Source organism: Ictidomys tridecemlineatus, chromosome 12 (assembly GCF_052094955.1).
Source record: "Ictidomys tridecemlineatus isolate mIctTri1 chromosome 12, mIctTri1.hap1, whole genome shotgun sequence".
Classification (NCBI taxonomy): Eukaryota; Metazoa; Chordata; class Mammalia; order Rodentia; family Sciuridae; genus Ictidomys; species Ictidomys tridecemlineatus.
Genome location: NC_135488.1, coordinates 12611697 through 12624854, shown reverse-complemented (window position 1 = coordinate 12624854; position 13158 = coordinate 12611697). Strand labels below are relative to the sequence as shown.

Sequence of the window (13158 nt, the reverse complement as noted above, 5' to 3'; positions counted from 1 at the left end):
TCTACATTCCTGGCTCTAACAGTACAATTTGCATTACACCCTGGAGGAGATCTACACAGGGACAGGAAACTGTGAGTACATGTATACACGGCAAGTGGGGGCCAGAAAAGAAAGGAAGGAAGGCCTGAGAGATTCCCTGGTCTGTGGCATTGGCTGAATCTTGGCAGCCTTTTCACAACTGATCAGCACTTAGTGAAAACCTGGCAAAGAACTGTTAATCAAAGCGATGCCGACAGAAGGTTCTTGGACTGAGCCTTCCTGGAGTTGCAAGGCTGCATTTTCCTGCTGTCCTGGGAAGCCAAGAGCAAGCACAGCAGCGAGAGTAGGGCACTTTCCTGAGGTCCTACAACCACCCTGGTGAGACAATTCAAGCAACTCAGTAATGTTCTAAGCCTGTCACCCCTGCACCACTTGGTAGATCTGCCAGATCTGCATTCCAATTTCTCCAGAGAACAGAGGAAACCAAGACACCCAGCAGATTTGTTGGCACTGTGGCCTCACTGAGCAGTAAACACAGCCAGAGAATCCCCACTTTGTGGCTCTCCCCATATCAAGCCACCCTTCTCCAGCACAGCTAACATGGACCCACCATAGGTATCCTCAGAGGAACAACCTGGCAATCCCCATGCAGAGTGCCTCAGTTGGCCCTGGCTGGTTCCTGACTTCTTACAGCCTGGTAAGCATGCATCCAGCCTATTGTCCCCAGAGGCTGATTGGACAAACACTGCCCACCTGGACCCACCTCGTAGTTCCTGGCGCTGGTGTTGGCTGCCCGCTCCAGCTCCACTCGAGCCCTCTTGTGACTCAGCTCCATCTGCATCTTCTCCCGCTCCACCTGGATGAGGTAGGACTTCGAATGGATCTGCTCTGCTCTTTCCTCCAACTGAGAAGGTCGTACCCAAAGAGAAAGAAAATCCTCAGCAGCCACGTCAAACAAGGCAAGTTGCTCCGCTCAATGCACCCCAAGTGCCACTCCAGCAAGGTCTTGGTCCCCAGGTGGGAAGTGGGTGAGAGGCAACAAGCAAGGAAAGATTAAGAGAATCAGAAGGAGACACATTTTAAGATGACAGTGGGTGAGCTTGTTCTAGGAAAGAAGGTGTGTTCATTTTCTATAGCTGTATAATAAACTGCCACAAACTGGACAGCTAAAAACACCACTCATTAACAGGCGGTGGGCTCTGCAGATCAGAAGTGCAGACATGTGGCTGGGTTCTCTGATAAAGGTCTCTTAAGACTAAAATTAAGGCAGTTGGCAGGAACCCCTAGCTAGCCCACCAGTGAAAGACAAGATCCACTTCTCAGCTATCTGTCAGTACCTGGAAGCTGCCCACCCCCCTCACCACATGCCCTACTCCCTCCCCTACTGAGTCCAACACTTCTGACTCTAACATCTGGACTCAATCTTTTTAAGGGGCTCATGTGATTAGATCAGAAACCCAGGGAACCTCCCCAACTTAAGGTCCACTGATTGATTGGCAACATTAATTAGATCTTCGAAATCCCACTGCAACAACACCAAGTTAGCATTCAATTGAGTAACCAGAAGGTTAGAGTCTACGATGGGGCCAGAATTTGGGGGCTACTTTAGAAGTAGGCCCACAAGAGATAAGTACTTGCAGGAGATTCAAGCCTCAAAGGGCCCCAGAGGACATGCCCACAGTCTCTCAGAGTCACTGTTTTCACTGGGACCAAAGCCTTGCTGCCTGGAACCTCCCAAACATTTAACCTACACAGACCCTTGAGCTGAATCAGAATCACTTCTAGACACATTCTCAGGAGGCTCACATACACATTAAAGTCTGTAAACCACTGGGCTAGCATGGTCCCCTACAGGGGCAAACTTGCCCCAGGGGACACTTAGCACTGTCTGGAGACACTTCTGATTGTTACAGAATGGAATTAGTAGTGCTGCTGCCCACCGATACACAAGGGCAGAAGCCCAGGATTGTTGCTAAACATCTGACAGTGCCCAGGAAAGTTCTGCAAAAAAAAAAGTGCCCAGCCCCATGCCAACAGTGCCCACAGGGTGAGGGCCCTGGCTAAAGCAATGCTCCTCCCCTGGCCCTCCCACCTGGGTTCTTTCTTTATTCTTATTACATTTCACCTCATTGTAACTCTGACCTGTTGATATTTGGAGGTTCCTAAGCTCATTCTTCATACTCACTAGCCTTCTCATTCTTAACTCTGTCTCAGAAAGCCAGAGTCTCTTCGTCTATAGGGATGTCACCACACAGGGACCAAGGGCACCATACTTGCCCGCCGGCTATGTGTCAAGAACAACTTAAAACTTTCCTTTGTGTTTAAACAACACTGAAGTTTTCTAATACACTCCCAACTAAACACTCCCAACTAAAACAAGGGCTAAAAAGAGGGGCAGGCACCTGGCAGACAAGACACCCCATCTATCTTTGCCTCCAAATTCCCCAGATTGTCCTCAGGTCCCTCACTACAACTCAGGGAGCCTTGAAAGGAAGAAAAAGAACCATGCCTGGCATCCAGGGCAGGACATGACCAGAGTCAGGTCCCAGACAGGTCTGTAATCATGATTCCTACCTACCTTACTTGGGTACAGACTGATCACTGATCCCTACCTGAGGAATTCTGTAACAGTAAACAATGGGGACCTCCAAGGTCCAATTCTGATTAAAAAATCCCATGATTTTCCTTTTTTTTTTTTTTTATATCAGGGATTATTGAACTCAGAGGCACTCAGGCACTGAGCCACATCTCCAGCCCTATTTTGTATTTTATTTAGAGACAGGATCTCACTGAGTTGCTAAGCGCCTTGCCACCGTGAAGCTGGCTTTGAACTCACGGTCCTCCTATCTCAGCCTCCTGAGCCACTGGGATTACAGGCGTGCGCCTCGATATCTGGCATACATTTTCCCATGGATTTTGACAAGCTAAATTTCCCAGACATTTGCATCAATAACATTATACCACTTTTTAAAATCATAGCATTTTTTAAGACCAAAGTTACCAATTTATTTTGCCAGAAATCAAAGACAATAACCACCTATTAACACTGCCTCTTCATAAAAGTGGTGGTATACACCTATAATCCCAGTGACTCAGGAGGTTGAGATAAGAGAACCTCCAAGTTCAAGGCCAGCCTCATTAACTTAGTGAGACCTTGTCTCAAAATTTAAAAAACGGGGGGGGGGGGGGGGAGGCGGGGGGGGCGGCGCCTGGAGGGGGCTAGATGTGCTCAGTGAGAGAGTGCTCCCTGAGTTCAATTCCCAGGTTACACAAATTTTTTTTTTTTTAAAACCACAAAAAGTATAATAGGTCTAATCTCAGAATAATGACCCAAGAAAGGGCAGTGTGCAGCTCAGTGCTCTAACTAACAGTAATTCCATCACTGAATAAACCACACAAACACCATCCTTTTTGCCAATCAGTACATGAGCCTTACCTGGTTCAGTTGACATGGGTCACAGAATCCAGAGCACATGCAGAGTGGACAAGAGAAAGATAGACACAAGCAGAGAAGACCGAGAGGAGGATGGTACAGCAATGGTACAGTGACAGGGCTCAGACAAGGCCAAGACACCACTTCTTTCCTTGGGGGCCCAGATGTCCCAGCCCAGAATAGGACTAAGCCCATGATTCTCTAGGGCCTGAAGTCCTTCAGGAGACCTGAACCCTTTGCAACTATATCCATAGTGAGCATTCTCAAGAACTTGGAATCAGAGAAAACTGCAAAAATCACAGGATCTGCAAATTGCCCCCTATAGGCTAAAACAGAATATCCAGTCCCTCCGCTTATTGCCCTGGCTTTCTCACTAGGCTGACTAGGCGACCAGGTGCCTGTGTTTACAATACAGCCTCTCTATGTTACATCTTCAAGGGGACAGTATGCTCATAATTCTGGCACCCATGCTCCTACGCAGTTGGGTTTTGTCCTCAATTAAATGAATAGACTGGCTTTTTGGCATCCATGAATATATCAGTATGAACCCACAGCTATGCACATGTCCACTCTTGGGGTGCTTATGAGGCAGGCCTTTAACCATGACAGTTCAGGGCAGGTCCTGGTCTCCAACTAGCACCCCAAATGATAAATGCCCAGGATGAGATCTGGAAGACCACAACTGGCCTCTAAGCCTACCTAATACTCACCTACCTCAATTGTGTAGAACTTGAACAGGCCCCACTTGAGCCTAGGTGTCTTTAACAGAGACCCCACCCAGCCTTTCACCTGCATGCTCTGCTGGTACTGCATCTGCAAAGAACCTGGGGCACAGGTAGACACATCCAGACCGGATCCTCCCTCTACTCGCTGAGAAATGAAGTTGTTCAGAGATCTCAGGGTAGACAAGACAGTGGTGTTCTCCCCCAGGTCTTCCATGGTCACTTTCCTTCTGGGAGAACAAAAAAAGTCAGAGTCAGCCTTTCCACAGATCATCAGATGCCACCATCAGCAATGCTTCTAGACAGCCCTAATGCCTTCTCAGAGCCCACAACCACTTTCTTCAAAGGAAACAGAGAGTACACGCCACCAATTTACCAAGAGGAAAAGAGGCATAAAAGCATGCAAACCCCAGGCTCAGTAGCCATACCTGTAATCTCAATGACTCAAGAGGTTGAGATTGGAGAATCACAAGTCTGAGGCCAGCCTCAGCAATTTAGTGAGATCCTGTCTCAAAATAAAAAGAGCTGGGGATATAGTTCAGTAGCAAAGTGCTCGCCTCGCATGCACAAGCCCATGAGTTCAATGCTCAGAACTGGGGGAAAAAAAAACAGTCACCAAGTCACTATTTGAATACTGGCCAACAAAACAAATGGACAGCCAGCTCTCTAGAGAAGATGCTTAGCAGCCCAGTAGCCTCTGGGAAATCAGAAACAAAGCATGCAACAGCATGATAAAGGCAATGGTGGGCACAGGAACACAAGTGTGACTTCATATTAACAGCAACAGCAGTAAGTGCCATCACTCCCTCCAACCAAGTCCCAGAGAGGAGGCATCCCACATGTACCCAAATGGTAGATTGTGCAACCGTCACCTCACATTTGACCAGCACTCTGCTTATACATTAGAAAACAACAGCTCAATCTTCAAAACAAGTTGGTGTATTCAGTCTTCTTAGAAATTTTACAGATGATGAAACTGAAGCTTCGGAAAGGTACAGAACAAGACTGGGGTTGGGGTTGTAGCTTAGTGGTAGAGCGCCTACTTACCATGTGTGAGGCCCTAGGTTCGATCCTCAGCACCACATAAAAATAAATAAATAGAATAAAACTATTGTGGAAAAAATAATTTAAAAAAAGATACAGGGGCTGAGGATGTGGCTCAAGCGGTAGCGCGCTCGCCTGGCATGCGTGCGGCCCGGGTTCGATCCTCAGCACCACATACCAACAAAGATGTTGTGTCCGCCGAAAACTAAAAAGTAAATATTAAAAAGAAAATCCTCAATAAATAATGCTGCAGTAAACTTGGGAGAGGAGGTATCTTTAAAAAAAAAAAAAAAAAGTACAGAACGGCTGGGTGCGGTGGCACACACCTATAATCCCAGAGGCTGGGGAAGCTGAGGCAGGAACATCACAAGTTCAAAGCCAGCCCCTGCAACTTAGCAAGCCCTAAGCAACTTATCAAGACCCTGTCTCAAAATAAAAAATAAAAAGGGCTGGTGAAGTGGCTCAGTGGTAATGAGCCCCAGTACCAAAAAAAAAAAAAAAAAAAAGGTACAGAAGAGATCAGAAGCTGGGTCTGATTAGTCTGAAGGTAGCATGCATTCCACAAGCTCATGTGTAAAAGAACTGCTTCCTCAACACCTGTGCTTCCTACATGTCATGCCAGCTGCCACCAGCCAAAAGGTGTGGAACATCCCACGTACATTTATGGCCAAGAGGCTTGAACTCCCCCCACAGGCACATACTATTTCTCCCCTTAGGAAGGGGCAGTGCTAGTTCATTTCCCTTTGGTATCAGAATGAAAATACACACAAACCCCTTTAAAAACATTTTTTTTTGATTGGGTGCTCATAATCTTAGCTACTTAGGAGACTGAGGAAGGACTATCTCAAGTTTGAGGCCAGCCTGGACAACAAAGCAAGACCCTGTCTCCAGAAGAAAAAAAATAATAACAATAACTTAGCTTGTCTCCGAGTTTCTGACTTAAAAGAACCTTGAGAATGGAGTCGATCTGCGCTTTCAGTGCTGTGAGCCTGGTAAACCCAGGCAGGAAACAGGCTCTACCCTCCAAGCCCAAATCTATTTTCCAAGTTCAGACCAGAGCCACACTTTCCATCCTCTTCTCCAAACACCATCCCCTGAGAACTGACCCATTAATATACTAAAATGAAAAGAACACTGTATTTTCAACTTCCTGGAACCAGGCTGCTCCATCCACACCATACACACCTGAGGCTCAAAACCTTCCAGCCACCTGAAGGTGGAACCCCCAACACCTCTGGACAGCCCCTGATATGGGAGTCAGGAGCATACTACCCTTCCAGCCTCAAAAGAGAAATGGCAGAAAAAATTTAAATAAGTGACCAAGATCCAGGCAAAGTGGTGCAAGCCTGTAATCCCAATCATTTGGAGGACTGCAAATGCAGAGGCCAGCCTAGGCAACTTAACAAGACCCTCAGCAATTTAGCGAAACCCTATCTCAAAAAATGAAAATGGCTGGGGATGTAGCTTAGTGGTAAAGCGCTCTTAGGTTCAATCTCCAATATCAAAAAAATAAAACTAAAAGTAAGAAGTGTCCAAGAAAACTCACTGCCCTGATCCCCTGGTGAATCCTGCCTTCTCTAAACACACACTATCCCCGTCACTACCCCAAAGAGCTGGACTCTGGGCACAAGGTGCCTCCAGAAGCCAACAAGATGCCTGCTTGGCCAGTGCAGACAGCTGGGGCGGCTCAGGGGGACAGCAGTCACCACTTCTCTCCACGCGCAGTCTCTAGCTCCCTAGGGGCCTCTTGCCAATGGATGCTCAGAGGAGCCACAGCTGCAACTTGACTGGCCCAGATCACTAAGAGCGGCTAGGGGGCGAGTGCAGGCGGGGGTCTCTCAGGCAAAGCGCTTACAGACCCCGTCATGACAGGGGCAGGGACAGGTGGCGAGGTAGACCAGGGGTCTCCAGAACAGGGCTACGCGCAGACCCCAACAGAACGACGGACCCTGCTAGGACAGCAGGGGATGCGCCCCAATCTCTAGCGGTGCGAAAGGGACGTGGGGTCTCCAGACCGCTGGGACGTAGGGGGCGGCACCCGCGCCGACTGCGGTCAGCCCCGGGCCAGGGCCCTCTCCGCCCCGCCGCCCAGCCCCCAGGATCCTGAGCCCGCGACCCCGCGCCTAGCCCTCCACCGCTCACCTGCTCGCGCTTGCCGCCGCTGCTCGGATCTCCCTCCGCTCCGCCCGCGCCCACTTATCGCGAGATATGAGCCGGCGCTCTCGCGAGACCGACTGGAGGCCCCCCGTAAAGAACCGAGTCTGTGCGCCTCACCCCCTGGGGCTCCGTGTCCCCACCCGGAGCCGCCCACTACTGTTACAAAAAGCAGAGGTTGGAAATTCTGGTGTAGAAGGACCGTTACGGAGAGCAGAGTTTGGAGACTGCGGTACAGAAGGACTGTTACACAGAGCAGATCTCGGAGACTGGGGAGCAGCAGGACTGTTGCAGAGTACCAAAGTTGGAGACTGGGATGGAGAAGGAATGTTACAGAGAGCAGAGTTTGGAAACTGGAGTTCAGAAGGATCTTACAGAGAGCAGAGTCTGGAGACTGTGGTGCAGAAGGACTGTTGCAGAGAGCAGAAGTTGGAGATTGGGGTCCAGAAGGATCGTTTCAGAGAGCAGATTTTAGAGACTGAGGTGCAGATGGACTGTTACAGAGAGCAGAGTTTGGAGACTGAGGTGCAGAAGGACTGTTACAGAGAGCAGAGGTTAGATACTGGCGTGGAGAAAAATCATTGCAGAGAGAAGAGGTTGGAGACTGGGGTTCTGAAGACCTGTTACAGAGAGCAGAGGTTCGAGACTGGGTTGCAAAATTCCTGTTACAGAGAGCAGAACTTGGAAACTATTCTGCATAAGGACTTTTATAGAGAGCAGAGTTTGGAGACTGGTTGTCAGAAGTGTATTACAGAGAGCAGAGGTAGTAGACTGAGGTGCAGAAGGATCGTTGCAGAGAGCAGAGTTTTTAGACTGAGTTGCTTAAGGAGTGTTGCAGAGAGCAGATGTTGGAGACTGGTGTGCAGAAGGACTGTTGCAGAGAGCAGAGGTTGGAGACTGTGGTTCAGAAGAATCTTTGCAGAAAGCAGAGGTTTGAGAGGTGTAGAAGGATCCTTGGAAAGAACAGAGTTTGGAGACTGGGGTGCAGAAGTATGGTTACAGAAAGCAAAGGTTAGAGACTGGGTTGGAGAAGGATTCTACAGAGAGCAGAGGTTGAAGAATCAGGTGCAGAAAGACTGATACAGAGAGTATATGTTGGAGACTGAGGTGCAGAAGTAATGTTGCAGAGTACAGAGTTTGGAGACTGAGGTGCAGAAGGACTGTTGCAGAGAGCAGAGGTTGGAGACTGAGTTGCAGAAGGACTCTTACAGAGAGCAGAGCTTGGAAACTGAGGTATGGAAGGACTGATACAGAAAGCAGCGATTGGAGTCTGGGGTGCAGAAAGACCGTTAGAGAGAGCAGAGGTTTGATACTGCAGTAACGGAGGACTGTTACAGAGAGCAGTGGTAGAAGACTGGGGTACAGAAGTACTGTAGTAGAGAGCAGATGTTGGAAACTAGGGTGCAGAAGGACTGTTGCAGAGAGCTGAGTTTTGAGACTGGGGTGCAGAATGACTCTTGCGGAGAGCAGAGGTTGGAGACTGGGGTGCAGAAGGACTGTTACAGAGAGCAAAGGCTGGATGTAGGGTTTCAGAAAGATCTTACAGAGAGCAGAATTTGGAGACTGAGGTACAGAAGGACTGTTGCAGATATCAGAGGTTGGAGACTGGAGTCCAGAAGGATCCTTGCAGAGAGCAGAGTTTGGAGACTTGGGTGCAGAAGGAGTGTGGCAGAGAGCAGATATTGAAGACTGGGGTGCAGAAGGAATGTTGCAGAGAGCAGATTTTAGAGACTGGGGTGCAGAAGGACTGTTACAGAGAGCAGAGGTTGGAGACTGAGGTGCAGAAGGACTGTTACAGAGAGCAGAGTTTTGAGACTTGGGTGTAGAAGGACTGTTACAGAGAGCATAGGTTGGAGACTGGGGTTCAGATGGATCTTACAGAGAGCAGAGTTTGGAGACTGGGGTTCAAAACGACTGTTGCAGACAGCAGGTGTTGGAGATTGGGTTGGAGAAGAATCGTTTAAGAGAGAAGAGGTTGAAGACTGGGGTGCAGAAAGCCTGTTACAGAGAGCAGAGGTAGGAGACTGGGTTGCAGAAGTCCTGTTACAGAGAGCAGAAGTTGGAGACTGTTGTGCAGAAGGACAGGTACAAAGTGCAGAATTTAAAGCCTGAGTTGCAGAAGGATCTTACAGAGAGCAGAGTTGAGAGACTGAAGTGCAGAAAGACTGGTGCAGAGAGCAGATGTTGGTAACTAGTGTGCAGAAGGACTGTTGTAGAGAGCAGAGGTTTTAGACTAGGGTGGAAAAGGACTGTTGCAGAGAGCAGAGGTCTGAGATTGAGGTGCGGAAGTCCTGTTACAGAGAGCAGAGGTTGGAGACTGGGTGCAGAAGGATTGTTATAGAGAGTAGAGGTTGGATAGAGGGGTGCAGAAGCATCTTACAGAGAGCAAAATTTGGAGACTGAGGTGCAGATGGACTGTTGCAGAGATTAGAGGTTGGAGACTGGGGTGCAGAAGGATCGTTGCAGAGAGCACATTATGAAGACAGGGTTACAGAAGGCCTGCTACAGAGAGCAGAGTTGGGAGCCTGGTGTCCAGAAGGCCTGTTACAGAGAGGAGAGGTTGGAGACTGGGGTGCAGAACGACTGTTATAGAGAGCAGAGTTTGGAGACTGGGTTGCTGAAGGATCTTACGGAGAGAAGAGTTTGGAGACTGAAGTGCAGGTGGACTGTTACAGAGACCAGTGGTTGGAGACTGAGGTGCAGAAGGACCATGCAGAGAGGAGAGGTGTCAGACTGAGGTGCAGAAGGACTGTTTCAGAGAGCAGAGGTTGGAGACTGAGGTGTAGAAGTACTGTTAGAAAGAGCAGAGTTTGGAGACTGAGATGCAGAAGGACTGTTACAGAAAGCAGAGGTTGGAAGTTGGGGTGCAGAAGGACCGTTACAAAGACAAGATTTTGGAGACTGCGGTATAGAAAAACTGTTACAGAGAGCAGAGGTTGGAGACTGGGGTGTAGAAGGAATGTTACAAAGAGCACAGGTTGGAGACTGAGGTGCAGAAAGATAGATACAGAGAGCAGAGTTTTGAGACTGGTGTTCAGAAGGACTGTTATAGAGAACAGTGTTTGGAGACTGGGGTGCAGAATGATCGTGCAGAGAGCAGAGGTGTCAGACTGAGTTGCAGAAGGACTGTTACAAAGAGCAGGGGTTTGAGACTGAGGTGTAGAAGGACTGTTACAGAGATTAGAGTTTGGAAACTGAGGTGCAGAAGGACTGTTACAGAAAGAAGTGGTTGGAAATTGGCATGCAGAAGGATGGTAGCAGAGACCAGAGTTTGGAGACTGCGGTATAGAAAAGCTATAACAGAGAGCAGAAGTTGGAGACTGAGGTGCAGAATAATAGATACAGAGAGCAGAGGTTTGAGACTGGGTATTAGATGGATCCTACAGAGAGCAGAGTTTGGAGAGTGAAGTGCAGAAGGACTGTTACAGAGAGTAGAGGTTGGAGACTGAGGTGCAGAAGGACTATTGCAGAGAACAGAGTTTGGAGACTGACGTGCAGAAGGATTGTTACAGAGAGCAGAGTTTGGAGACTGGGGTGCAGAAGGAATATTGCAGAGAGCAGAGGATGGAGACTGGGCTGCAGAAAAAAATGTTGCAGGGAGCAGATGTTGGAGACTGAGTTGCAGAAGGACTCTTAGAGAGAGCAGAGGTTGGAGACTGAGGTGCAAAATTTTGTTACATAGAGCAGAGGTTGGACACTGGGGTGCAGAAGGATCGTTGCAATAAGCAGAGCTTAGAGACAGGGGTTCAGAAGGATCTTACAGGGAGCAGAAGTTGGAGACAGAGTTGCAAAAGGACTGTTGAAGAGATCAGAGGTTGGAGACTGGGGTGCAGTAGGATCATTGCAGAGAGCAGAAATTGGAGACTGGGGTGCAGAAGGATCGTTGCAGAGAGCAGAGTTTTGAGACTGGGGTGCAGAAGGCCTGCTACAGAGAACAGATTTTTGAGACTCTCGTGCAGAAGGCCTGTTACAGAGAGGAGAGGTTTGAGACTGGGGTGCAGAAGGACTGTTATAGAGAGCAGAGTTTGGAGACTGAGTTCCTGAAGGATCTTACAGAGAGCAGAGGTTGGAGACTGAGGTGCAGGTGGACTGTTACAGAGAGCAGTGCCTAAAGACTGGGGTGCAAAAGGATCGTGCAGAGAGCAGAGTTGTCAGACTGAGGTGCAGATGAACTGTTACTGTGAGCAGAGGTTGGAGTCTGAGGTGCAGAAGGATAGATACAGAGAGCAGAGTTTTTAGACTGGGTTTTAGAAGCATCCTACAGAGAACAGAGTTTGCAGAGTTAAGTGCAGAAGGGCTGTTACAGAGAGTAGAGGTTGGAGACTGAGGTGCAGAAGGACCATTGCAGAGAACATAGTTTGGAGACAGAGGTGCAGAAGGATTGTTATAGAGAGCAGAGTTTGGAGACTGGGGTGAAGAGGGACTGTTGCAGAGATCAGAGGTTAGAGACAGGGGTGCAGAAGGACTGTTGCAGACAGCAGAGGATGGAGACTGGGCTGCAGAAGGAATGTTGCAGAGAGCCGAGGTTGGAGACTGAGGTGCAAAATCCTGTTACATAGAGCAGAGGTTGGACACTGCGGTGCAGAATGATCGTTGAAATAAGCAGAGCTAGGAGACAGGGGTGCAGAAGGATCTTACAGAGTACAGAAGTTGGAGACTGAGTTGCAGAAGGACTGTTGCAGAGATCAGAGGTTGGAGACTGAGGCGCAGTAGGATCATTGCAGAGAGCAGAAGTTGGAGACTGGGTGCAGAAGGCCTGTTACAGAGAGCAGAGTTTTGAGACTGGTGTGCAGAAGGCCTGTTACAGAGAGGAGAGGTTGGAGACTGGGGTGCAGAAGGACTGTTATAGAGAGCAGAGGTTGGAGACTGAGTTCTTGAAGAATCTTACAGAGACCAGAGGTTGGAGACTGAGGTGAAGGTGGACTGTTACAGAGAGCAGTGGTTGGAGACTGGGGTGCAGAAGGATCATGCAGAGAGCAGAGGTGTCATACTGAGGTGCAGATGGACTGTTAAGGAGAGCAGAGGTTGGAGACTGAGGTGTATAAGGACTGTTACTGAGAGCAGAGTTTGGAGACTGAGGTGCAGAAGGAATGTTACAGAGAGCAGAGGTTGGAGACTGTGGTACAGAAAGACTGTTACATAGAGCAGATGTTGGAGACTGGGAGCAGAAGGACTGTTGCAGAGGACAGAGGTTGGAGACTGGGGTGTTGCAGGACATTTTCAGAAAGCAGAGGTTAAACAATGGGGTGGAAAAGGAATGTTACAGAGCAGAGTTTGAATACTGGAGTGCAGAAGGATCTTACAGAGAGCAGAGTTTGGATACTTTGGCGCAGAAGGACTGTTTAGGAGAGCAGAGGTTGGAGACTGGGGTGGAGAAGGACTTTTGCAGAGAGCAGAGGTTGGAGACTGGGATGCAGAAGGACTGTTGCAGAGAGCAGAGTTTGGAGACTAGAGTGCAGAAGGACTGTTGCGGAGAGCAGAATTTGGAGCCTTGGCATGAAGAAGTCTTGTTACATAGAGTAGAGGTTGGAAACTGAGGGGCAGAAGGATTGTTACAGAGAGCAGAGTTTGCAGACTGGGGGGCAGAAGGACTGTTGCAGAGAGAAGAGGTTGGAGACTGGGGTGCTTAAGGACTGTTGCAGAGAGCAGAGGTTGGATACTGAGGTGCAGAAAGACTCTTAGAGAGAGCAGAATTTGGAGACAAGGGTGAAGAAGGACTGATACAGAAAGCAGAGTTTGGAGTCTGTGCTGCAGAGCGACCTTTACAGAGAGCAGAGTTTGAAGACTGCAGTATAGAAGGACTGTTGCATAGAGAAGAGTTTGGAG

The 13158-nt window shown here is 48.7% G+C and overlaps 1 protein-coding gene across 1 annotated transcript in view; it reads right to left on the bottom strand.

The window, feature by feature from the left end:
• LOC144369506 (uncharacterized) overlaps positions 1-13158 on the bottom strand; it is a 377412-nt gene that overhangs the window by 256222 nt on the left and 108032 nt on the right. Inside the window, exons 9-10 of the mRNA XM_078029783.1 lie at positions 4206-4364; positions 743-883 (exon numbers count right to left, since the gene is read on the bottom strand). Coding sequence (XP_077885909.1) covers positions 743-883; positions 4206-4364 — 300 coding nt within the window. The remainder of the gene's footprint in view (positions 1-742; positions 884-4205; positions 4365-13158) is intronic.